The following is a 27,697-nucleotide window of genomic DNA, read 5'->3' as shown; positions in this document are numbered from 1 at the left end:
GAGGCAGGGTCAGATCTGGATTCAAATCCCACCATTACTACTTAGGTATAAATTTGGGGAAATTCCCCAAAGAATATAGAATCTATTCCAAAGAATATAGTTCTAAGACTATATTCCCTACAGTATGTTTTCTCACAGTTTTCTATGTATCTTCATAGGCCAAACAGATATTATTGATCTTTGCTTTTTTTGAGTTTGTTGTAAAAAATATAGGTTATTGAATAATTATGATAATAGTAACAACTTAAACTTCCATGCTTACTGTACGCCCAACTCTTTGCTCAGAATTTATATATATTATTTGATGTAACTTAATAACAACACTAAAATACATATACTATTATAATTTATATTTTACACATGGGAACTCTGACGCCTAGAAAATTAAATGAACTGCCCCAGGTAGCACAGCTAGTAAATAATGAAGCTGGGATTTGAACCTAGAAAACCTGCCTTTACTCTCCTAAACACTTTCAGATCCCAGCATCTCAAACAAGCTCCCATCAGAAACAATGAGATCAAGTCATTCCATCCATGGTGCTTACATTCTTCGACACCTAAAAACTAGCCCTCACTTGCCTCTTTTCTAATGTACTGTTTTTTTCATTCAACAAACATTTATTGATGCATTTATCATCTGCCACCCACCTTGAAATACAGTCATGAAGAAAGCAGACAAGGCACAGGGTCTCATCGATTTTATGGCCCGACAAAGTGTGCATAACATAAAACAAGCAATTACAATAAAACATGTAAGCCTTCTCATAGAGGAGTTTTTTTATCTTTCATTCAAACTGAGATGTGAATTCCCAGTTGTGGGTGGGGGTTGGGATATTCATTCCGCCTTTGCATTTCCATAGCATTTTATCGGTACTTCCACTTGAAAATACCTTCCACCTTGCATTCCACTTCCTTATGATTATGACATCTCTTTCAACCTGCAAGTACTTCAGGAGCCAGGCAGGATAGATGTGGGATTCTCCTTAGCGTCATTCAGAGAACATACATTTGTGACTACTGTATATAGTAGGCAGTAAATAAATGCTGTTGAGAGAATGAAGCAAAAAATAAGTCTTAGAGGTTTATATACTTCCATTATCTTTTTTGTTTTAAATTCTTAAATATTTCACTTTGAAATGTCTCCTTCTTCATGTTAATGGTTTTTCGAGGAAGGTATATAACCAGTTGAAAGTTATCCCTCCTTCTCACCTACTATTCTCTCAAAATTTAATCCACAGCAATCTCCTCTGGAAGAAATTAATTAGTATTTGTAAGGCTTTCAAAGTTTGCTTTTAGTGGCCATCTAATGCACTATTAATTACATTGTTCTTTATGTTCTTCTCAGACCCTTCTTTCAACTATCAGTGATTTTTATACACTTCCATAGAGGCAGCCCCCCTTCCTTCCTATTGCTATAAAGCATCTACAGCAGTGCTTGGTGCCCACTAGACACTTAAGAAATATGGGCTTTTTCTACTCTGCAGCTCATCTCCCAGGTGCTAGAGTTAAGACCTGATGATGCCAACCATAAGAGTTAGGCTGCTTGCCAGAGCAGGTCAGAAGAGAAATCTTTTAAATTAAAACTTTCTATGTTCCTTCCTTTATAAATTGAGCAATAAGTAACTAAAGCTTTCAGGATAATGTAGTTTTGATATTGCCTTGAAGTTTATTGTACTGTGATTGGCACATATGCCATATATACATTAACTTGAATTTAGATGATTATATGACATATGATTTCAGATATGAAAATGTCCTCTTTTATCCTCCCAAACTGTTACATTTTTTCGTGACACAAATTACCTTCTGACATCTTATGTTTGGGTTTTCTTTTCTGTACTCCCTTCACTAGCACATACGCTACAGGAGGGAGGGAATTCGTGTTTGATTCCCTGTTGTATCTCCAGTGCCTAAAACAGTACATAACAGTTGCTCAATAAATATTTATGTTATGCATGAATGAATAAAATTTTTGTGCAAATTATAGAAAACTTACATTTAATTTTTTTTTTCTAGCTTGGATGAGAAGAACAAGAAAAACTCCACCTACTATGGAGGTAAGAATGCACAAGGAAAATACTCAAATAGCATGTGTTTATAATGGTGTGTTCACTAGTATACTACTTACTCCCTTTTTTCTGCTATTTAGCACTTCCCTGCTCTTTTCTCTCCCCTATTCACTCACTACTACAAACCTGTATGACAACATAAATGACCTCCAAAACTCAGAACCCACTTGTTAAGAGGTGGGGTATTCCAGGGAAGAACTCATAATCACCCATAAATTGGCATACCTTCTTTACTTGCTCTATTCCTCCTATACTGGCCACATCAATGTTCATCTGGCCAAAGTTTGAGTGAGCACATCTCTAAGCCTGTCTCTAGCTGTGTATGCTGCTTTCACCTTGGCCCTGTTTTACTTTCCTCATACCCTTCTTTCTAATATCAGTGAACCTTGGAATAAAAGAGAAAAAAGTCAATGTGATTCAAGACTTAGAAGTATCACCAGTGATTTACATAGGTAGGATAGTTCAAGGAGCCCTTGTAATTCACCTTCTCTTGGTCATGAGAGCAAAGGCATTACTCCTATAGAACTCCGAGCAAGAGGCGTTGTTTGTCCTATAGAACCATGAAAGCCGTCTTCTGTGGAAACATTGATATACAAAAGTGATTATTAGTTGGAGGCTACTGCAATGATCAGTCCTAAAGCACCACTCTTGTAAATTTTAGGTAATCCCAGCATCTGAGTGAGACTGTCATTCCATCAATGATACTCATTTTTTTTTTAATTTTTAAAGATTTTATTTATTTTTAGAGAGAGGGGACACAATAGAGAAAGAGAGAGAGAAACATCAATGCACAAGAGAAACATTGATTGGCTGCCTCTCACATGCCCCCAACAAGGGACCTGCCCTAAAACCCCAGGCACGTGCTCTGCTCTGACGAGGAATGAACTGAGACCCTTTTGGTTTGCTGGACAACGCCCAGCCCTCTGAGCCAGACCAGTCAGGGCCGTGCTTATATTCTTGAATATCGAAAAAGGAGCTCTCTCTGGCCTCTTTTCTAATGTGCTATTAATCACATTATTCTTCAAGCTTTCCTGTACCCTCCCCAACACACACACACACACACACACACACACACACACACACACACACACACCCTTTCCCTCCCTCCTGACCCTTTCCATTGTGTTTCAGGAATTTCTGTTTCTTTGTTAGCAAATTACCCTTCGCCTTTAATATTATCCTAGGAACTTTCTCTACCACATAGCCTACACTGAAATCTGCCTGTGTCTGGAAGATTTCTTCTTTCCTTGAGGTGAATAGTGCTCATTTTCCCACAACCCACAGAAGGAAAGTGGGTTCAACTGTCCCTCCCCTCCCCCAGTCCCTTCCAAAATATTCTTCCATTTTTTGGGCCCAGTGGAGTGTAGTACTTTTACAATTCAAGTCTATTTCTTTCTACTTGTTTGTCACTTTCATCTTTGCCAGTCTCCAGGCCACTCTTCCACACAGATACAGAGATTAGAACCAGATTCTCACACTTCTCCCTTCAGTGTCTTCCCAGTCTTAGCTGTTCAGTTCTTTGCCTTCATCCACACCAGCATCTCTACCTCAAGGCAACACCTGCTTTCATAGCCACACCTTAGTTCTTATCTTCACCAAACACAATTCTACCACTAAAACCTGTGTAAACGCTTTAATTACAGATTCTAGAAATGTCATATTAATGGGGGGAAACCTATTTAATGTAAAATAAGACAGGTTTACAGAAAACCACAAGAATTAAATGTATAGCTTAATAGGTTACTTTATAAGGTGAATTCCACCCAGGTGAGGAAATAAAACTTTGCCAGCTATCCCAGAATCACATGCCCCATCTCAGTACAGCCTTCACTATCCTCACAAAAGCAGCCTGAATTTTATAATTATTTCCTCACATTTTAAAATAATTTTATCACTTAAATCTATATTATAGTTTAGACTTGTCTATTTTTTAAAGACTTCATATGTTTTAAATCTTTTTCAATCTATATGTTCCTCCTCCATCCTTTTATTTCCTTATAAATTTATTTGTTGAATACTCTAGTCCATTTGACCTGTAGAGTTTGCCATAGTCTCAATTTAACTGGTTTTATGTTCTCCACATTACTCAGTCTCTCTCCCAAATTGGCAGCTGGATCTAGATGCTATATACTTATGTTTAATCTTTTTGTCAAGAACAGTAAAGAATGTTTGGCAATACTATATAGGAGAGGATGATGTCTGATTATCCCGTTTTTTGTGATCTTTGTAGTTGCTTATGCTTCATCCCAATATCAGTTCATTGGAAACAAACTCCTATTCTTGGATACCTGTTAAAACTAATTACTTTTCAAGATGTTACCAATCATTTGAACTCTTATGTTTTTTCAAATATCTCACTAAACTCCTACCCCCAAATAGCCTTCTGGCCACATCACCTATATACTATAGCTAAAAGTTAGCCTATAGTGATTAGAATGCCATTTACAATTGTATCAAAAACATAAAATACCCTGATATAACTTAAACAAATTATATGCAAGACATATATACTTAAAACTAAAGAACATCTGTGGGAGAAATGAAAAAGGACCTACATTAGTGAGCAGAAATACTATATTCATGGATTGGAATATTCAGTATTGCTAAGATATTAATTCTCCCAAATTGATCCACAGCAGTAATTCTTATACTTTCATCATGCACCAGAGTCACTGGGAAGGCTTATTAAAACATTGCAGGGCCCTATCCCCAGAGTTTTTGATCCAATAGATCTGGGGTACTTTCTGAATATTTGTATTTATAACATGTTTCTTGGTGATACTGATGTTCCAGGTCCAGAGCCACACTTTGTGAACCATTGATCTATAGAGTCAATCAAATAAAAATCCAAATAAAATCCCATCAGACTTGTTTTGGTAGAAATCAACATGCAGATTCTAAGATGTATATGAAAATGCAAAGGGCCTACAATTGCTGAAAGCAATTATGAAAAAGAAGACAAAATTAGAGGACTTACATAGTCTGGCTTTAAGACTATAGTAATCAAGACAGTGTGGTACTGGCCTAAGGACATTTAAATAAATAAATGGAAAAGAATGGAAAGTCCAGAAACAGACCATATGTAGCTAATGGTTTTTGACAATAGCACCAAAGGAACACAATTAGGAACAGAAAGTCTTTTCATCATTTGGCACTAGAATAACTTAATATCCGTGTGGGAAAATGTGAACCTTGATTCCTACCTTACATCTTACCCAAGTACTAATTCAAGATGAATTGAACATAAAAGCTAAAACTATAATGCTTCTAGAAAAAATATATTATGGAATATCTTCACAACTTTGGGATAGACAGGAGACAGGAAAAACTATAAAAGAAAAATATTGATAAATTGAATTTAGTGAAAGTTAACAATTAATGCTCCTCAAAAGAGAACATTAGGCAGCAACTGGCTGAGAGAAAATAATCATAGTAACTATATCTGACAAAGGACTTGTAACCAGACTATATAAAGAACAGTTCAACTCAATGATTAAAAAAAAGACAACAATAGACAATGAGTGAAAAGACAATGAGTGAAAATCTTAAACAGACACTTTATAAGATACAAGAATGGCCACTAAGCATATGAGGAGGTACTCAACATCACTAATCATCAGTAAGCCACGAGATACTACTACACACCCACAAAAATGGCTACAATTTAAAAGATCAACATAAACATAACTAGAGTAACCATAACTTTCATACAATAGTGGCTGGTGTGAAAATGATACAACTATGTTCAAAACCTGGCAGTTTGTTATAAAATCAAACACACACCTACCCTGTGACCCAAGAATTTCTCTCCTGGTTACCTTAAAGGCTGAAGGGACACATTTTTTGGCACCCTTCTTGGGAAGCATGGCTAATTCCTTGGCATACCATGCAAAGCCTCCTGATTTGTGCCCAGCCCAATTTTCTAGCTTTCCTCTTTTACACTTGTTATACCTGCCCTAGTCATCAAGGAACTCATTGCTGTTTCTCAAGTTTTATGTCTTCTCCCACTCCTATTAGTTGGGATACTTCTGCTCTGCTCATGCTTAATTCCATTTTAAAAGGCCCTTTAAATCTTTGATGTTTTCTTCTGTAAAACTGAACATAGTTCAAAGTTGAGCATTGCCTATACATTTTTCATAGAAATTCATCAGTGTAGTACAAGTTGAATAAACATTTCACAAAATGAATGAGGTAAATTTTTCCTAGTCCTGACTCTATTCCACTAGAAGCTACGTATAGCAAATATTTTCAAATGTTGTTTCTCCTTTCATACTGACAAAACTGTAGGAAGCAGAATAAACTTTTCTGTTTGAAAAAGTGGATCGGTGGCTTAGCGATAGGTTTATAGACAATAGTAGGAAGCTACAACAATAGAGCTCCCCTACTTCATTTTTAATACATACTTGCCATGAAAGAGAAAGAAAATTCTAGAAACCAGTAGAGAATGGAGTTGGAGATGGTTATGGTATAGGCTAAGGAAAGGCTGAGGCAGCTAGACAGAGTCACCTACCTTGATTACTTATTCTCATATCTGCACTTGAGGCTCTGAAGACTCATTTTTGTCCATATATAAGGCAGTTTGACTCTTAAATGATTTCACAGTGACTAAAACATATGTGAGTTTGAAATAGTTGCCAGAATTTCAGTTGGTTGGATGTCTTCCTGCAAAGCTAAAGGTCACTAATTCTATTCCTGGTCAGGGTGCATGCCTGGGTTGTAGGTTCAATCCCTGGTTGGGACATGTGCAAGAGGCAATGGATTGATGTTTCTCTCCTTCTCTCTCTCCTTCTCTTCCTCTCTCTCTAAAAATAAGTAAATAAAATCTTTTTTAAAAAAAGAAATTAAATTGGCACAGGAAAAAGAAACAGTAGGTTACCTGGTGAATATGGTATTAGGATAAGAGGATTTAGTAAAATAAATGTTTTATCACATCAGGCCTAAATTTCCCTGTTGTATTCATCCCGAAATAGGGATAGTCTGATGTATAAGAATGGAAATATTTAAGTAAATTTGGCCACAATTCCAATAGCCATCTTTATCCTACAAATAACCTTATGTTTTGGAATAGAAAACATTGTCACCTGCTGGTAAGGCTTTGCTTCCATGGACAGTGTTTTTATGGATTGCCTGCATTTGCCTTTTTGATTCTTTTTTCTTTGCTTCCTTATTCTGATTGAGATATTATGTATTTTGATATTACAATAGTTATATTATGGTCCAAGGTTTCTGGCCCTCCAGCCTTTCTTTGTTTTACTCTTTTCATTCTCTGCTCTGGACTATAATGTCTTGATCTTGCAGTTTAACATTCAGAGGGATCTTATTTCTGAATTCTTGAGGCCCAATTCACTATTGTCTTCAAGTAACTGACATTGATTGAGTTCTCTCTACCAAGTATTATTATGTTCCTTTTATAAGCTACAGAATTGAAATGTCTTAAAATCAACATTTTGCGTATATAATCCTATGTTCCTATTAATTTAAATTGCAAAGATGGAGTGTATATGTTCGTGAAAAAATAGATCTCTACCCCAAACTTCTCAATTATCACTTTGGGGAATACAGTGGAAATGGGTAAGAAAATTGTGGCATGTTCATGCACTGGGTTATAACGTAAATGAACTAGAGCTGCATGTATCAATGTGGATAAATCTTAGAAACATTATTTTGACCAAAAAAAAACAAGTGCAAGTTGAGTAAGATGCCATGCAATAAAATGCCATGTATATGAAGTTTGAAAGTAGGGAAAGAATAATGGACTTTCAAGTAAAGTTAGTTAAACATATGAGTTTGCTTTCTCTTCAAGCCTAATGAAAATGGCAGTAAAGGTATTTATTTTTAAAAGCATAAACCTACAAGGTCAAGGAAAATTGAATAGGCAAAACAGCAACAATGTTTTGGAAGCTAGAAAGCAGATGAATGAGTAGTAACAGATTTAGCAAAGGTGAGAAGAATGACTGCTAATCTGTCAGAGGAGAAACCCCAGAAGCAACCCAGTTTAAACCATAAAACCCCAGAATGCTTAGTAATTGGCAGTGGAGTTGAAAGTGGAGTTGAGGCTTGTGCTAAAAACATACCCTGGCTGAAAATCTGTTGAGGAAGCAATTAGATGCTAACCAATAAATGTAGAAGAAATAATTAGGAAAAATCACCATTTTTCAACTCTCATTGATTCAGGGAAAAATTATTAGTGGAGACTAAAACCATGGGGTCAGATTTCGTTGGAGAACAGGATACTTACATGGTATCAAGGTAGGTCCCTGCAAAGTACTTACTAATTATAGTGGGTGAAAAGGTACCTTTATAGTGGGCGAATCTAGAGGATACCACCTTAACCAGGTTGTTGAAAGTTACACTAAGTAAGACAGATTTGACATCCTGTATACCTCCTTGTGTGATGTACTGAGAATAAGACATCATTCATGTAGTACTTCTTAAAATACACACCTGTACACACTAGTCATGAAGAACAACCAGAAAACCTAAATTGGGACACATTTCATGAAACACCAGACCACCAGACCGGTCATTTCAGTGTCATAAACAACAAAGACAGACCGGTAAACATGGCAATTAAATGTCGCACTTCATCCTGGATTGGGGGGGACTTAGCTATAAAGGACAGTATTGGGGTAGTTGGTGACGTTTGAATATTAACCATATATTAAAGAACAGCATTATATCAATGTTAAATCTCCTGAAGAAAAAGAAATTTCCTTTGTGAAAGTCTGAAAACTAGGCAACTTTCTCAACTCAGTTGAAAGCTGGAACTTGTATTCATGGGAAAGAGAAAACAGTATAGTCTGCTTTCCAGACAGTTTTGAGGGAAGATATACCATTCTGAGAACAGAGGAATTAAATGAACACATACATACTGCACATGTCAGGTGAGGTTGAATTATAGACAAGTACATGGAAAATAAACAGAATTTATTAACTATCCCCCCAAAAAAAACTTGGCTTGCAAAGGGAAAATAATCTTAGTCTACTGGATAACCCCCTTATTGACAGTGTATATTCATAATATAAATATTGAACATGGATTTGCAACTATATTGAGAGTATTAGTTCACAAGAATGATGGAAAAGCCTTAATTTTTAATAATGAGAAGTTAATATACAATATTTAAAACTGAAAAATAAAGAATATTATAAGAATATTATTTATATATTATGGATAGGTCGGTCAGCTTTATAGCTGTGAAGCACTTTTGTGACTCCCTGGTTTGACTGTACTATAACTATAAAAATTAGCCAGAACAATATAAAGTAGCTTCTCCTGGGGAGAGGGAAGTATTACTTTTTCATAAAAAGAATTTTAAAACAATCTGGCCCTACAAACTTTGTGAGTATATAACTTTGATGTAAATAAAAGACTTTTAAAAAGCGTATACACAATTATGTAGATGATGGGTAAGAAAGTTTTTCTTTAAGGCTTCCAATAGTAATAAATATTTCCAGTATTGTGAGACAAAGTTTTTGTTGCAACTACTTAACTCTGTCATTGTAGTGTCAAAGCAATTGTCGATAGTAAGGAAATGAATGTCCAGTGGAACTCTATATACCAAACAGGTGACAAGGAGATCCCTGTTTGCTCACCCCTGCTACTGATGAGTGATTTTTAAATTTGGATACCTGTACCACTGGGTACATAAAGAATCTCTAAGGGACATACAGATATGGATAGCTTTAAAGAATTAATTTCCATATTCTCTCTTTTCATATGTACTCTTTCCTAAAAATGATCTGCATGAGAACTCCCTTCTGGTTTGCCAGTTCTCCTTTCTGACTTACTTTATAATCATCTGTCTCCCACTTTTCAAAAGAAAACCTTACCCCTTGTCTATATTAAATCTTACTATGGTGCAATGCCTTGGGATTTAAAAATCTCCAGGGAACCAAAACAAAGAGACTATTGGAGAGTGAATCTCTCCTGAGGGAGAGTCCCTTGACAGCAAAGCAGAGAAAGCTTCAATAAAAATTATTGAAGGGGCAACACATTCTTTCATCCAGGCAACAAACTCATGCAAGGTTCCATATCTTACAGTTTCTCTTGCTAGCTAGCTAGCTGTCCATTTATCTATATTAAAATTAAAACTCACAAGTGAGAAAGTTGCTGTGGGTATACATAATAACACATTAATTTGATTCTAAATATTAAGTTAGACTTTTTCTGACAGGATAAGTCAGATTTGGCTGATTGGGTTTGACAATGAGGACTGGCTTTGCCAATTAAGTTATATGGTTATATATTCCATAAATTGAACAAGCTAAACTGGAGCTCCAGAGCTTTAACAAAACATATTTAAAGCATGCATTCAATATGCAATAAACTGTAAAATACACCTTTGCCATTATTTAAATGTCAAATGTCCAAGATGTATAGTTTTCAAAAGTTTTAGGCGATGTGTGCAAAAAATTTTAGAAAACCACTGCTGCTATTGTTTATGGATATATAAAGATGTAGCGAAAGTATGAAAACATAGATGAAAATGAAAAACAAATTTAGAATGGTTATTACCTCTGGGGAAGGAGAATGGGAGAGGGAGAGGTCACAGAGTTTTTACTGGTTGCGTCTGTAGTGCTTTGGTCATATCTGTAGTGTTTTATTTCTTTTTTTAAAATTTTTATTGTTATTCAATTACAGTTGTATGCCTTTTCTCCCCATCCCTCCACCCCATCCCAGTCAAACCCACCTCCCTCCCCAACCTTCACCCTCCCCCTTGATTTTGTCCATGTGTCCTTTATAGTAGTTCCTGTAATTCCCTCTCCTCACTGTCCCCTCCCCACTCCCCTCTGGTTATTGTTAGATTGTTCTTAACTTCAATGTCTCTGGTTATATTTTGTTTGCTTTTTTCTTCTGTTGATTATGTTCCAGTTAGAGGTGAGATCATATGGTATTTCTCCCTCACCCTCTGGCTTATTTCACTTAGCATAATGCTCTCCAGTACCATCCATGCTGTTGCAAAGGGTATAAGCTCCTTCTTTCTTTCTGCTGCATAGAATTCCATTGTGTAAATATACCATAATTTTTGGATCCACTCATTTGCTGATGGGCATTTAGGTTGCTTCCAGTACTTGGCAATTGTAAATTGTGCTGCTATGAACATTGGGGTGCATAGGTTCTTTTGGATTGGTGTTTCAGGGTTCTTAGGGTATATTCCCAGCAGTGGAATTGCTGGGTCAAAGGGCGGTTCCATTTTTAGTTTTCTGAGGAAATTCCATACTGTTTTCCACAGTGGCCTCACCAGTCTGCATTCCCACCAACAGTGCACTGGGGTTCCCTTTTCTCCACATCCTCTCCAACATTTGTTTATGGATTTGTTTATGTTGGCCACTCTGACTGGTGTGAGATGGTACCTCATTGTGGTTTTAATTTGCATCTCTCTGATGGCTAGTGATGCTGAGCATCTTTTCATATGTCTCTGGGCCCTCTGTATGTCCTCCTTGGAGAAGTGCCTGTTCAAGTCCTGTGCCCATTTTTTAATTGGGTTGTTTGTCTTCCTGGAGTGCAGTCGTGTGAGTTCTTTATATATTTTGGAGATCAGGCCCTTGTCTGAGGTATCATTGGCAAACATGTTTTCCCATACTGTTGGTTCTCTTTGTATTTTAATGCTATTTTCTTTAGCCATGCAGAAGCTTTTTATTTTGATGAGGTCCCATTTGTTTATTCTTTCCTTTATGTCCCTTGCTTTAGGGGACATGTCTGTGAGGATGTTGCTGTGTGGAATGTCTGAGATTTTCCTGCCAATGTTTTCCTCTAGGACTTTTGTGGTGTTACGACTTATATTTAAGTCTTTTATCAATCTTGAATTTATTTTTGTGTATGGCGTAAGTTGGTGATCAAGTTTCTTTTTTTTGCACATAGCTGTCCAGATCTCCCAACACCATCTGTTGAAGAGGCTGTTTTTGCTCCATTTTATGCTCCTGCCTCCTTTGTCAAATATTAATTGACCGTAAAGACTTGGGTTTATTTCTGGGCTCTGTGTTCTGTTCCATTGGTCTATGTGCCTGTTTTTATGCCAGTACCAGGCTGTTTTGATTACAGTGGCCTTGTAATACAGTTTGATGTCAGGTATTGTGATCCCTCCTGCTTTGTTCTTCTTTCTCAAAATTGCTGCAGCTGTTTGGGGTTGTTTATCGTTCCAAATGAATTTCTGAAATGTTTGTTCTATATCTGTGAAATATGTCATGGGTACTCTAATAGGGATTGCATTGAATGTATAAATTGCTTTGGGTAGTATGGCCATTTTGATGATGTTAATTCTTCCAATCCATGAGCATGGTACATGCTTCCATTTGTTTGTGTCTTCCTTAATTTCTTCTTCAGTGTTGTGTTGTTATCTGAGTGCAGGTCTTTTACCTCCTTGGTTAGGTTGATTCCTAGGTACTTTATTTTTCTTGTTGCTATATCAAATGGGATTTTTTTCCTGATTTCTGTTTCTGCAGTTTCGTTGTTGGTGTACAGGAATGCCTTTGATTTCTGAGTATTGACTTTGTATCCAGCTGTTTTGCCAAATTCATTTATTAGGTCGAGTAGTGTTTTGGTGGAGTCTATAGGATTTTCCATGTACACTATCATGTCATCTGCAACCAGTGACAGTTTCATTTCCTCCTTTCCAATTTGGATGCCTTTTATTTCTTTTTCTTGTCTGATTGCTGTGGCTAGGACTTCCACTACTATGTTGAATAGGAGTGGTGAGAGAGGGCATCCTTGTCTTGTTGCTGATCTTAGTGGGAAAGCTCTAAGTTTTTGTCCATTGAGTATGATGTTGGCTGTAGGTCTCTCATATATGGCCTTTATTATGTTGAGGAATGCTCCCTCTATTTCCACTTTGCTGGGTGTTTTTATCAGAAATGGGTGCTGTACCTTATCAAATGCTTTTTCCGCATCTATTGATATGATCATGTGACTTTTTTCTTTGCTGTTGTTGGTGTGATGTATTATGTTTATTGATTTGCGAATATTGTACCATCCTTGCATCCCTGGGATGAATCCCACTTGGTCATGGTGTATGATCTTTTTAATGTATTGCTGGATGCAATTTGCCAATATTTTGTTGAGAATTTTAGCGTCTATGTTCATCAGTGATATTGGCCTGAAGTTTTCTTTCTTCATTGTGTCTTTATCTGGTTTGGGGATTAGGATGATGCTGGCTTCATAAAAAGAGCTTGGGAGTCTTCCATCAGTTTGGATTTTTTCGAATAGTCTCTGGAGGATAGGGGTTAGCTCGTCCTTAAAGGCTCTGTAGAATTCTCCTGTGAAACCATCTGGTCCAGGGCTTTTGTGCGTTGGGAGTTTTTTGATGACTGCTTCAATTTCGTCTGCTGTTATTGGTCTGTTCAGGTTTTCTGCTTCTTCTTCATTCAGTTTTGGAAGCTTATGTTTTTCTAGAAATGTGTCCATTTCACCTAGGTTTTCAAATTTCTTGGCATACAGTTCTTCGTAGTAATTTCTTACAATCCTTTGTATTTCTGTGGTATCAGTTGTAATCTCTCCTCTTTCATTTCTAATTGTGTTTATTTGGATCCTCTCTCTTTTTTTCTTGATGAGCCTACTTAAAGGCTTGTCGATTTTGTTTATCTTTTCAAAGAACCAGCTCCTGCATTCATTGATCCTTAGAATTGTGCTTTTAGGCTCTATGTCATTTAACTCTGCTCTGATCTTGGTTATTTTCTTCCTTCTACTTGCTCTGAGCTGTCTTTGTTGTTGTTCCTGGAGTTCTTGTAGGCGTAGGGTTAGGTTGTTTGTTTGAAATGTTTCTATCTTTTTAAGGTGGGCCTGTGTTGCTATGAACTTCCCTCTCAGGACTGCCTTTGCTGTGTCCCATAGGTTTTGGGTTGTTGTGAGTTCGTTTTCATTTGTTTCCAGGAAGTTTTTGATTTCTTCCCTAATCTCGTTCTTGACCCATTCATTGTTTAATAGCATGCTATTCAATCTCCATGATTTTGAGTGTTTTGGGTTTTTTCCTTTGGGGTTGGTTTCTAGTTTCAGTCCCTTGTGGTCAGAGAAAATGCTTGATATGATTTCAATTTTCTTGAATTTGTTGAGGCTTGCTTTGTGTCCTATCATGTGGTCTATCTTTGAAAATGTTCCATGTACACTTGAAAGGAATGTGTATTTTGCTTCTTTGGGATGAAAAGGTCTATATATGTCAGTTAATTCCATTTCATCTAGGGTATTGTTAAGTGACACAATATCCTTGTTGATATATTTTTTGGAAGACCTGTCCATTTTTGACAGTGGGGTGTTAAAGTCCCCTACTATAATTGTATTGCTGTCAATATCTTTCTTGACGTCCTCCAAGATTTTCTTTATGTATTTGGGTGCTCCTATATTGGGTGCATATATATTTACAATGTTTATGTCTTCTTGGTGGATTCTTCCTTTGAGTATTATGAAGTGACCTTCTGGGTCTCTCTTTATGGCCCTTCTTTTGAAGTCTATTTTGTCTGATATGAGTATTGCTACCCCTGCTTTTTTTTTCCTGTCTGTTTGCTTGGAAAATTTGTTTCCTACCCTTCACTTTCAGTCTGTGTAGGTCTTTTGTCCTGAGATGGGTCTCTTGTAGGCAGCATATGTGTGGGTCATGTTTTCTTATCCATTCAGCTATTCTGTGTCTTTTGATTGGAGCATTTAATCCATTTACGTTTAAGATTATTATTGATAGGTCCTTATTCATTGCCATTTTTTCGTACCTGTGTTCCTCTCTCTTTCTCTTTCCCTTCCTTTCCTTAAAGCAGTCCCTTTAGCATTTCTTGTAGAGCTGGTTTGGTGGAGGTGTATTCTTTTAGACTTCTTTTGTCTGGGAAGCTCTTTATTTGGCCTTCTATGTTGATTGAGAGCCTTGCTGGGTAAAGTAGCCTTGGTTGCAGGCCTCTGGTTCTCATTACTTGGAATATTTTTTGCCATTCTCTTCTGTCTTGGAGCATTTCCATTGAGAAGTCAGTTGCTAACCTTATTGGGGCTCCCTTGTTTGATGCTTATATAGTTTTATTATTAATTTATAATGGTTACTTATTAAGCACCTGAAATGTGCTTAATGAGCAACATAATTTCTTTGTAGACTTCTGTTGTAGATACCACCCTTCCTAGATATCGTAACTTTGTTAAATTATGTTTAGATTCTATTTTTGTACATTTTTTCTCTGTAAAACTAAATTAGTTTGATTCTTTAACGTTGCAAAGAAAAAGCGTTCACATATTGCATTCAGATATTGGATCTTATTGCAAGTTTACGTAGGTGCATTATATTTTCAGTAGTATAGTCATTCTGGGACCTTTGGTTTCTAAGACTGGAAAGGATATATCCTTAGCTTGATCAAAGTCTCATTCTTTACTTACTAGCATTTTTACTTCCCAAAGGAGATGTGGTTGAATGCGTTTATCTCCATTCACAATGAAAAGTCCCTGTTGGCCAGGGTTTCATGCCAGTCATTTGACCTCTCTCATGCCTAACCCATTTGTGCCTGCCTTTGACCAGGCACAGAAGCAGGTTTGTCCCCACTTAGAATGCCTGAGGCTCTGCAGTTTATACCTGCCAGTGTAATTGTGGGGCACTTTTGTGACTCTTTGACTTGGCCTGTACTATGACTTAACTTGATATTTTTCCTTTGTTTTATTAAAACATTAATATAACGGACTTCCAGCCAAGGTGGAGGTGTAGGTAGATATATTTTGCCTCCTTGCACAAGCAAAAGAAAGACAAAAACAAATTTAAAAACCCCAAAACAACCAGAACTGCCAGAATATCAAACTGTATGGAAGTCCAACAACCAAGGACTTAAAGAAGAAACATTTATTCAGACTGGTAGGAGAGGTGGAGACAGGCAGCTGGGGCAGAGATGATTCGCAAGGCAAGGCTGGAGCTGGTGGACCAGGTGGTCCCACATTAGCATGTGGAGAAACTGGGAGGAACAACTGGGGAGCGATACAGACCCTGAAACCCAGGGTTCCAACGTTGGGGAATAAAGCCTCAAAACCTCTGTAAAAATCTCTGGGGGTTGCAACAGTGGGAGAAACTCCCAGCATCACAGAAGAGTTCATTAGAGAGACCCATAGAGTCCTAGAAAATACACAAACTAACCGACCTGGGAATTGGCACCAGAAGGGCCCAATTTGCTTGTGCGTAGCAAGGGAAGTGACTGAAAGCTGGCCAAGAGCAGAGCAAGCAGTATTGTTCCTTCTTTGAACCCTCCCCCACAGACAGCATCACAATGCAACCATGTGGGTTGCCCTGCCCTGGTGAACACCTAAGGCTCCTCCATTTACTACATACATAACAGGCATGCGGAGACAAAAAAAATATGGCCCAACTGAAAGAACAGATCAAAGCTCCACAAAAAATACAACTAAGCAATGAAGAGATAGCCAACCTATCAGATGCTCAGTTCAAAGCACTGGTAATCAGGATGCTCGCAGAATTGGTTGAATATAGTTGCAAATTAGATGAGAAAATGAAGGCTATGCTAAGTGAAATAAAGGAAAATGTACAGGGAACCAACAGTGACAGGAAGGAAACTGGGACTCAAATCAATGGTTTGGACCAGAAGGAAGAAATAACATTCAACCAGAACAGAATGAAGAAACAAGAATTCAAAAAAATGAGGAGAGGCTTAGGAACTCTGGGACAACTTTAAATGTTCCAACATCCAAATCCTAGGGGTGCCAGAAGGAGAACAGGAAGAGCAAGAAATTGAAAATTTATTTGAAAAAATAATGGAGAACTTCCCCAATCTGGCAAAGGGAATAGATTTCCAGGAAGTCCAGGAAGCTCAGAGAGTCCCAAAGAAGTTGGACCCAAGGAGGAACATACCAAGGCACATCATAATTACATTAGCCAAGATTAAAGATAATGAGATAATCCTAAAAGCAGCAAGAGAAAAGGAGACAGTTACCTACAAGGGAGTGCCCATAAGACTATCAGCTGATTTCTCAAAAGAAACCATGCAGGCAAGAAGGGGCTGGAAAGAAGTATTCAGAGTCATGAAAGGCAAGGACCTACACCAAGATTACTCTATCCAGCAAAGCTATCATTTAGAATGGAAGGGCAGATAAAATACTTCCCAGATAAGGTCAAGTTAAAGGAGTTCATCATCATCAAGCCCTTAATATATGAAATGTTAAAGGGATTTATCTAAAAAAAGAAGCTGATCAAAACTGAACAATAAAATGACAACAAACTCACAACTATCAACAACTGAACCTAAAAAACAAACTAAGCAAGCAACTAGAACAGGAACAGAATCACAGAAATGGGGATCACATTGAGGGTTATCAGTGTAGAGGGGGTAGGAGGGAGAATGGGGTAAAAAGTACGGAGAATAAGAAGCATAAATTGAAGGTACAAAATAGGGAGAGGTTACGAATAGTATAGAAAATGGAGAAGCCAATGAACTTATGCATGACCCATGGACATGAACTAAGGGGGGAGAATGCTGGTGGGAGGTGGGTAGCAGGGCAGAGGGGAATAAAGGGGAGAAAAAAATGGGACAACTGTAATAGCATAATCAATAAAATAAACTTTAAAAAACATTAATATAACAATAATTTTTAAAATAGAAATAATAAACTACCCAAATCCTATGGCTGGCTACATAATTCTTAACATTAACTAGTTAATTTACCCATGCACACATTGTTGGTACATAACTGTAATTTTGGTGTACTTGTTATTTTGTATTCTGGTTCTCTATTCTTAACTATCATAGTGAATAAAAGCAAACACTTGAAACAATAGCATAGATGGACCTGGAGAATGTTATGGTAAGTGAAATAAGCCAGAGAAAGGGAGGTACCATATGATTTCACTTATATGTGTAATCTAATGAACAAACTGAACTGACAAGCAAAATAGAGACAGACTCATAGATAAAGAGCAGGATGACAGCTCAGGGGGTGGGGTGGGGGTTAAGGAATGGCGGGATCAAGCAGAAAGGAAAAAAGACTCAACAGACATGGACAACAGTGTGGTGATTGCAGGAGGCGGCGAGTATAAGGGATATAGATGGTAATGGAAAAAATACAAAAAAAAAAGAAACAATAGCATAACACTTAGAGATTCCTTTTTTCTGTACCTTCTTTGATATTGACCTCTAGCGTTGTAAAAATGAAAATGTAAAATTTGCCATGCTTCTCTAGAAAAATGTGGTAGGAAATGAGAGTGTATCATTTGCGTATTTTGAGCTCTTCAAAGTTAGTACTCTTAACCACTAGCTAATGTGCTTCTCTAACTATAGGTATTTATTAATTGTGTAAGGAAAATTTATGCTAGTTTGTGTTGTAAATTTTTTTTTTCAAAACATTGATTTTAGGTGGGTCTTACTAAAAAGTAGTATTGCTAATGTCAAGCATCCATACATCTCAGTCTAAAAGGATTGCTTCTTATATTCTATAGTTTATACAAAGTTGAGATTTGAGTTTGAGGTTAGCTTATTTTTAGTACAGTTCTCTTCTATTTTGACCTTTATCTGACATTTAAGGAGTAGAATATAAAAAAATTTTTAGTTGTATATAAGTAAAGTGCTACTGTATTATTCATTATTTTTAGATATAGTTGTGCTTAGGTTCTTCTAAAATTTATTATAACTTACTAAGTTATATACCTAAGGTTTTAGAACTGGGCTTATATCCAGAGTGAAAAAGGTTAAGGGAGTTAAAATGAGGGTAGGTTTTGTTTTTTTCAATCCACACTTTTTTCAGTTATCTCACCAAAATAATTTCTTAAGATTTTCTTCTTATTCTTCCCATGCTGGAGAAGTAATGATTTTCTTTATACTTTTAAATAAAAATACATAAATTGCTGCTGACCACTTTTATCAGATATAATTTGATTTCTTTAAATGGGGGGGTAATGGTGTTTAGGGAAATGGTATTGATTTTATTGGTGATGCATCTGCTACGACACCAAGCCACAGTTGATTGCCTCTGATTTTGTTATGTCTGTAGGCGTGTCATGTTTTATTCTCAAATATGTATTATGACCATGATAAAATACAATACTCATTTGCTAGGTGTATGATGTTGCTATGGTAATAAGGAATTGGGCATTCATATATATATTTTTAGATATATGTGTGTTCATTATGTTCAAATATACTTAATTTCCTTCTCAAACACCACATTCTCATGTCACTGTGCTGCATTTTTTCACCGGTAGTCTAAAACATGAGTAAGTGGATGTGCCATCTACAGCAGGGTTTTTCAATTTATGTGACACATTAGTGGATTGTGAAATAAATTTAGTGGGTTATAAGTATTTTTTTTCTTTTTAATGAAGTAGAAAAAAATATGGAATAGAAAATACTAGCATACAAAACCTTACTAAGAGGAAGTATTTTTTCCTGAAATTCTTGTTTCAGATACACACTTACACTAATACCTTTGAATGGGTAGTTTGCAGTTTCTGAGGAATTTTATTGAAATGTCAAATTATAGAAGAATTTTTTACTTTGGACATATTACTCCCTTATGATGGTTCTCAGATCTTATTTTTATTATTATTGTAAACCTCTCATCTTAAATTTATCTTAATAATTACTAATGTTCTCCATCTTTCATCTAGACTGTATAACCTTGTCTAGTGTAGACTGTCTAGTTCAATACAGTAGCCACTAGCCACATGTGGCTATTACAGTTTGAATTAGTTTAAATTAAATAAAATTTAAAATTTAATATTATACTCACACTACCACATTTGAAATGCTCAGTAGCCATATATGTCTATCAGCTACTACACTGCACAGATTAGAACATTTCTATCATCATAATGTTCTGTTGTCACTTAAAACTTTTTTCGCATTCTATATTTCTTTTTTCTACTTTTCCTTTTACACTATTACGAATTTTGAGTAGACTCTTTTTGTTAAGTGGAATCAGATCTTAAATACCTGGCCACAGTATTAGAAAGTTATAGGCATCTGCCTATATTTATTATTTTAAAAAATAATTTTTCATGCCCATTATATTTAAGACCAGCATCAATAATCTTGCCTTAATATTTAACTGAAAGACTAGTATCTCTATGTCTAACAGGTGATCCCACAAGGACTTTTAAAATAGAATAAAATCTACATTTTAAACTATATTTACAAAGTATGTTTAATTAAAGAGCTAGAGATTCCCAGACCTCAGATTAAAGTAATTAGTCCAGTCCCCCAAAATGGAAGATAAGCTTCTTGCAGAGAGTGGATGGGTACGGTGACATAAAAGGTCCTAATTCCCCTTTTCCCCTGCACACACTGAATATACAACCTCTGGAAGAAACCCAAAAACTAGATGAGCAGCTGCTGCACATAGAGGGAATGAAAAAAATACCTACATCGAAACTGGTAGGAAATGCTGAGGTACACTCACCGTAAACCCCACCCTCGACACAGTGCCCTAAATGGAGAGAGAACTCCTAGCTTCTCCCTAAGGAGTGAAGGGTTTGGACCCCACATTTAGCACCCTCACTTTTTAAATTTTTTTTTATTTTTATGTTTTTAAGATGTTATTTATTTTTAGAGGGAGGGGAAGGGAAGGAAAAAGAGAGGGAGAGAAACATCAGTGTGTGGTTGCCTCTTGCTTGCCCCCTACTGGCGACCTGGCCCACAACCCAGGCATGTGCCCTGACTGGGAATCGCACCAGTGACCCTTTGGTTTGCAGGCCCATGCTCAATCCACTGAGCAACACCAGCCAGGGCAAGCACCCTCACTTTTAAGATTCTTACCCAACAGATATGCCCCCAAAACTGGTAGCTCTGAAAATAAATAAAGCTTGCATCCACAAGACTATGGCAATCAGAAGCAGTTATTAATGGGCACAAGCACCCACCACACTTATGCCCTCAGAGCTCAGTGCAGAGGAATCAGGCAGAAATGCCCATCTGCCAGTCTTCCCTGAAAGGAGTCCATCTGCATACTTTTAAAGCTGCTTCCTATGGGTCAGACTTCTAATTTAGTACACATCTGGGGGCCACCAGCAATCCTCCTCAGAGACCAGGGAAACTGGCAGACACCTTGCCACCTTCTCCCTCTAGCCTGTTTCAAGTCACCAGTATCTCCCTGCAAGGTGCTTGTATATACATCTGATGCCTCAGCTTTTGCAACGACTACCCATGGGATGGGTTATTGGATCATCTGGCTTCACTAGCCAATACGTTGCATTTATGAGTGTCACAGGACTGCAACAAACAAAGAAGCAGTTCTTAATGAGAGCAGGAGCACACTTCCTCTGTAACCCACACCACCTCAGCTATATACCTGAACTCATCACAAAGGAAACAGGCAAAAACACCCATCTCCCACTTCCTTCCTCGAAGGGTATTAACCACATACTTTCCAAACTGCTGCTTAAGGGTTTGGCTTCCAATCAGCCTGCATTTAGGTGCTGTATGCAATTCTCCCCTTTGGGATACTTATGGGTCTTGACACAATCTCAAATATTGTGAGCCACTAAGATCAAGAAGGTGGCTTGGACAATCACAAAGGTTTGAGAGACAGGAGCTCAGACTGGTCTGATTGACTAGGGTCATATCCTACATGAAACACTGGGTGAAAACCGGGAGAGGACTGCTTAATCTCATAAGCAAAACACAGAGAGTCAAGGATAAGAAATAAATGGAGGAATATGTTTCAAATAAAAGAAGATAAATAATCAGAAATAGATCTTAATAAAATGGAGGTAAGTTATTTATTTGATAGGGAATTCAAAAAATAACAGTCATAAAGATAATCACCAAGGTCAGGAGAACAATGCACGATCAAAGTGAGAATTTTAAAGAGATGGAAAATATTAAAAGTACCAAGTAGAATTCAGAGCTGAATAATACAGTAGCTGAACTGAAAATTCAATAGATGGATTCAATAGCAGTCCTAATCAAGGAGGAAAAAAGGATCAGGGAACTTAAGACATGAAAGTGAAATTCATCCAATCAGAGAAACAAAAAAAAAGTAAAGTGAAAAAAAGGTGAAGAGAGGTTAAGGGACTTATGGGATATCATCAAGTAGACCAATATATGCATTATAGGGATCTCAGAAAGAAAAGAAAGGATCAGAAAGCTTATTAGAAGAAATAACAGCTGCAGATTCTCTAACCTAAAGAAAGAAACAGACATTCATATCCGGGAAGCCTGGTGTTCCAAATAAGAGGAATTTTAAAAAGGGCCACACTGAGACACATTATAATTAAACTGTCAAAAGTTAAAGATGAGGACAGAATCTTAAAATCGGCAAGAGAAAAGCAATTTGCAATGTACAATGGAACCCCCATAAAACTATGAGCAGATTTTTCAGCACAAACTTTGCAGGCCAGAAGAGGGTGGCATAATATATTCAAATTTCTGAAAGAAAAAACTTCCAGTCAAGGATTCTCTACTTCAGGGGCCCCAGCTCCCTGGCTGCGGACCAGTGCCAGTTTGTGGCCTTTTAGGAACTGGGCCACCAGCGAAGCTTGTCTGAGTTCTGCCTCCTGTCTCTTCCTCCACTTCCCCATCCACAGCGGGCAAGTGAGAGAAGCTCACCTGAGCTCCGTCTCCTGTCACACCATACGCAGAACCATGAAACCAGTCCCTGGTGCCAAAAAGGTTGGGGACTGCTACTCTACCTGGCAAAGTTGTCCTTTAGACTGCAAAAGATTAAGAGTTTTCCAGTCAAATAAAATCTGAAAGAATTCATTACCACTAGACTGGCAATAAAAGAAATTTTATAAGGGGTTCTTCAAACTGAAATGAAAGGTATCAATTAGTAACAGGAAAATGTATGAAGCTATAAAACTGTGGCAACAGTAAATATATAATTAAATTAAGAATACTCTTGTAATGGTAGTGGCTAAATCACTTATAACTTTAGTATTAAAATTAAAAGACAAAATTATTAAAAATAACCAGAAGCACAATAATTTGTGAATGGATGCACAATGTAAAAAATGTAAACTGTGATATCAAAAACAAAATGTTGAAGAGGAGTATAAAAATGTAGAGCTTTTGTGTGAGTGTAAACTTAAGTCATCATCAGCTTAAAACAGACTGTTATATTTTTATGTAAGCACCAAATATGTTTTATGGTAACTGCAAAGCAAACATCTATAGTAGATACACAAAAGCTAAAGAGAAAGGAATGAAAGCATGCCACTATAGAAGATCATCAAATCACAGAGCAAGAGAGAAACAAGGGAATTTTAACACCTGAAAACAATGATCAGAATGACAATAATAGGTCCATAACTATCAATAATTACTTTAAATGTAAATGGACTAAATTCTCCAATCAAAACTCATAGCATAGAGTGGTTCCCATATGATATGAACTGCCAGATGATCCCACTTCTGGTAATGTATCCCAAGGAAACAAAGGAATATCTCAAAGGAATATCTATATCCACATGTTCATTACATTATTCACAATAGATAAGTTATGGAACAACCTAGGTGTCTTGTCAGTGGACAAATGGATCAAGGAAATGTAGTGTGTGTGTATATATATATACATGTGTATATATATATACACACAATGAGATATTATTAGCCTTAAAAAAAGAAGGAAATTGGGGCTGGGTGAAAAAGGTGAAGGGGTTAAACAACACACATACTTACACACACAACCACAACAACAACAAAACCTCATAGACACAGACAACAGTATAGTGGTTACTAGAGGGGGAGGAGGTGGAAGGAGGTAGAAGACAGTGTGTATACAGGGATAAATGGTGATGGAAGGAGACTTGGGGTAGTGAACACAAATATATTATACAGATGATGTATTATAAAATTGTACATCTGAAACCCATATAATTTTATTAACCAATGTCACCCTAATAAATTCAATTTAAAAAGAAAACCTTGTCATTTGCAATATGAATGAAACTAGAGGACATTATACTGAGTGAAACAAGCCACAGACAGAGACAAATACTGCATGGTATACCTTATATGTGTAATCTTAACAAAAAAAATAATCAAACTCATAGAAACAAAGTTGAATGGTGGTTGCTAGGGTCTGGGGGATGTGGTGAATAGGGAGAGGCTGGTAAAAGATTACAAATTTGAAGTTAAGATAAATAAGGTCTTAGGATCTTAAAATATGATGACTACAATTGATAACACTATATTGTATAATTGACATATCTGAGATTAGAACTTAAATGTTCTTACAAAAAGAAAAAGTTAAATATTTGATGTGATAGATGTGTTAATTAACTCAGTGGGGGGAACCCTTTCACAATGTATATGCATATCAAATCACATTATATACTTTAAATACCTTACAATTTTATCAATTATACTTCAGTGAAGCTGAAAAATTGTCTTAATTTAACAAATGTCTTAAAAATTGTCTTAATTTAAAAAAAATTAAAGAACAATAAAAACAAATTAACATTTTTAAAATAGCTTGTTGCTAGTTGTATATTAACTGAGAGTCTTATATATTTAAAATTTAGAAATGATTAGTCTCATTTGTTATGGGCCAATTCTTCTGCTTCTAGGTAATGTTAGATGACTTTAAAGCCTGGCAACAATGCTAGTAAATAACCTACGCGCTATAAAAGAGTATTCCAGGTCAGTGCATCCTGCGCTCAGTGTGCCACAAATCCTGTGCATCCAGTCATATCGGTAGCTTAGAAATGGATTGTACTAAAAGGCCATCATACAGTATCACTAAAGAAAAGATCATTTTTGAGGGAAGATGTAGAAGTGCTTTTTACTTCAAATAGATGCCATAAATCTAGGAATTTTCTTAATTTCTTTATTAACTCAGGTTTTTTCTTTATTTGTACTTAAAGTATGAAAAACATTGGGTCAAAAAATGATTGCTTACTTGAGGGGTGAGAACCAAGATGGCGGCGTAGGTAGACACACTACACCTCCTCCCACAACCAGAACTGACAGAGTATCGAAGGGCAGGGAAGTCCGACACCAAGGAAATAAAAAATAAACATTCATCCAGACCGGTAGGAGGGGCTGAGAAGGGCAGCCGGGGCAGAGAGGACTCGCATTGCCGAGGCGGGACCAAGACTGGCGGAGTGTGGGACCAACAGGGCAGCCAGTCTGACCAAGAGCAGACCCTGCGGCCCCACATTCACGCAGATAAACCAAGAGGGCCGGACTCAGAGCAGCAGAGAACGGGGCAGGCAGAGCGGCGGGTAGCATCCTGCGGCCCCACATTCGCGCACAGATAAACCAGGACTAACGGAGGGGAGCGAGGCAGACCGTATAACCCAGGGCTCCAGCACGGGGAAATAAAGCCTCAACCCTCTGATTGAAAACGCCTGTGGGGGTTGGGGCAGCAGCCGGAGAGACTCCCAGCCTCACAGGAGAGGTCATTGGAGAGACCCACAGGGGCCTAGGGCATGCACAAGCCCACCCACTTGGGAACCAGCACCAGAGTGGCCCAGTTTGATTGTGGGTAGCGGAGTGAAAGACTTGAAATCCGGTGGAGAGTGGAGCGGGCACCATTGCTCCCTCTCAGCCCCTCCCCCACGTAGAGCGTCACAGCGCAGCGACCAGCGTCACCCCGCACCAGTGGACACCTAAGGCTCTGCCCCTTAAAGTAACAGACACGCCAAGACAAAAAAAAAAAAAAAAAATGGCCCAAATGACAGAACACTTCAAAGCTCCAGAAAAAATACAACTAAGCAAGGAAGAGATAGCCAACCTATCAGATGCACAGTTCAAATCACTGGTTATCAAGATGCTCACAGAATTGGTTGAATCTGTTCGAAAACCAGATAAAAAATTAAGCCTATGCTAAGAGAAACAAAGGAAAATGTACAGGGAACCAATAGTGAGGCGAAGGAAACTGGGACTCAAATCAGTGGTGTGGACCAGAAGGAAGAAACAAACATCCAACCAGAAAAGAATGAAGAAACAAGAATTCAGAAAAATGAGGAGAGGCTTAGGAACCTCCAGGACATCTTGAAACGTTCCAACATCCGAATTATAGGGGTGCCAGAAGGAGAAGAGGAAGAACAACAAATTGAAAACTTATTTGAACAAATAATGAAGGAGAACTTCCCTCATCTGGCAAAGGAAATAGACTTCTAGGAAGTCCAGGAAGCTCAGAGTCCCAAAGAAGCTGGACCCAAGGAGGAACACACCAAGGCACATCATAATTACATTACCTAAGATTAAAGAGAAGGAGAGAATCTTAGAAGCAGCAAGAGAAAAGAACACAGTTACCTACAAAGGACTTCCCGTAAGACTGTCAGCTGATTTCTCCAAAGAGACCTTACAGGCAAGAAGGGGACGGCAAGAAGTATTACAAGTCATGAGAGGCAAGGGCCTACATCCAAGATTACTGTATCCAGCAAAGCTATCATTTAGAATGGAAGGGAAGATAAAGTGCTTCTCAGATAAGGTCAAGTTAAAGAAGTTCATCATCACCAAGCCCTTATTATATGAAATGTTAAAGGGAGTTACCTAAGAAAAAGAAGATAAAAAATAGGAACAGTAAGAATGACAGCAAACTCACAGTTATTAACGACCACACCTAAAACAAAAACAAGAGCAAACTAGGCAAACATCTAGAACAGGAACAGAACCATAGAGATGGAGATCACATGGAGGGTTGTCAATAGGGGAATGGGAGGCTGGGGGAGGTACAGAGAATAAGTAGCATAGATGATAGGTGGAAAATAGACAGGGGTAGGGTAAGAATAGTGTAGGAAATGTAGAAGCCAAAGAACTTACAAGTATGACTCATGGACATGAACTATAGGGGGGAATGTGGGAGGGAGGAGGTGGGCAGGATGGAGTGCACTGAGGTGGGGGGAATGGGACAACTGTAATAGCATAATCAATAAATATATATTTTTTAAAATGATTGCTTTTCAATTTTAACGTATGGAGTTCTTGATATGCAGTAATAAACTTAAATGTTTTCTGAATTGCCCACTCTAATATAAGGTGAAATGTTAAAGAGTAAAATAAAGTTTCTTGTCCTGTCTTCTTTCAGACTATTTCTAGCTTTTAAAATAATTACCTGTTTTGACAGTCTCTCTCCTTAAAATATACCCTTAAGGAAAGGGTATATCTTAGTGAGGACTAATAAGCATAAAGATTTAGTAATATTCTCCTCCACAAAGTTAGATTAATTGCATTATTTTTGGCCACCAAATTACATGATAGTTTATCATAAAAAACATTTCATTTCATATGTGTTTGTTGAATAAGGACAATAAAGAAATCATTCTATTGAATGATTTGCAAATTTTCACCACTAGATTATTTTTGCCAAGAAAATACATTGCATAGTAATTTAAATGCAGTAATTTTTTTAAAAGATTTTATTTATTTACTTGTGGAGAGAGGGGAAGGGAAGGAGAAAGACAGAGAAAGAAACATCAGTGTGTAAAACATACATAGATCGGTTGCCTCTCACATGCCCCTAACTGGGGACCTGGTCCCCAAACTCAGGCATGTGCCCTGACTGGGAGTCAAACTAGCGACCTTTCAGTTCGCAGGCCAGCACTCAATCCACTGAGCCACACCAGCGAGGACAATGCAATAATTATTTTTTAGAAACTGGGATATAAAAGGCTGGACAAAAGTAGGTTCACAGTTGTTTGTATGGAAAATAACAGTACAAGAATAAACTGTTGTATGGACTCACAACTGTAAACCTACTTTTCCCAACCCTGTATTATCACACTAGA

General features: G+C 37.3%; 1 protein-coding gene across 3 annotated transcripts in view; it reads left to right on the top strand.

The window, feature by feature from the left end:
* NDUFAF2 (NADH:ubiquinone oxidoreductase complex assembly factor 2) overlaps positions 1-27,697 on the top strand; it is a 156,756-nt gene that overhangs the window by 110,344 nt on the left and 18,715 nt on the right. For all 3 annotated transcript variants that reach the window (XM_053913398.2, XM_024578412.4, XM_053913393.1), the window contains one exon: positions 2,017-2,057. In XM_053913398.2, the coding sequence (XP_053769373.1) occupies positions 2,017-2,057 (41 nt within the window). The remainder of the gene's footprint in view (positions 1-2,016; positions 2,058-27,697) is intronic.

The sequence above is a fragment of the Desmodus rotundus genome, chromosome 1 (assembly GCF_022682495.2).
Source record: "Desmodus rotundus isolate HL8 chromosome 1, HLdesRot8A.1, whole genome shotgun sequence".
Taxonomy (NCBI): Eukaryota; Metazoa; Chordata; class Mammalia; order Chiroptera; family Phyllostomidae; genus Desmodus; species Desmodus rotundus.
This window is presented reverse-complemented; position numbering and strand designations above follow the sequence as displayed.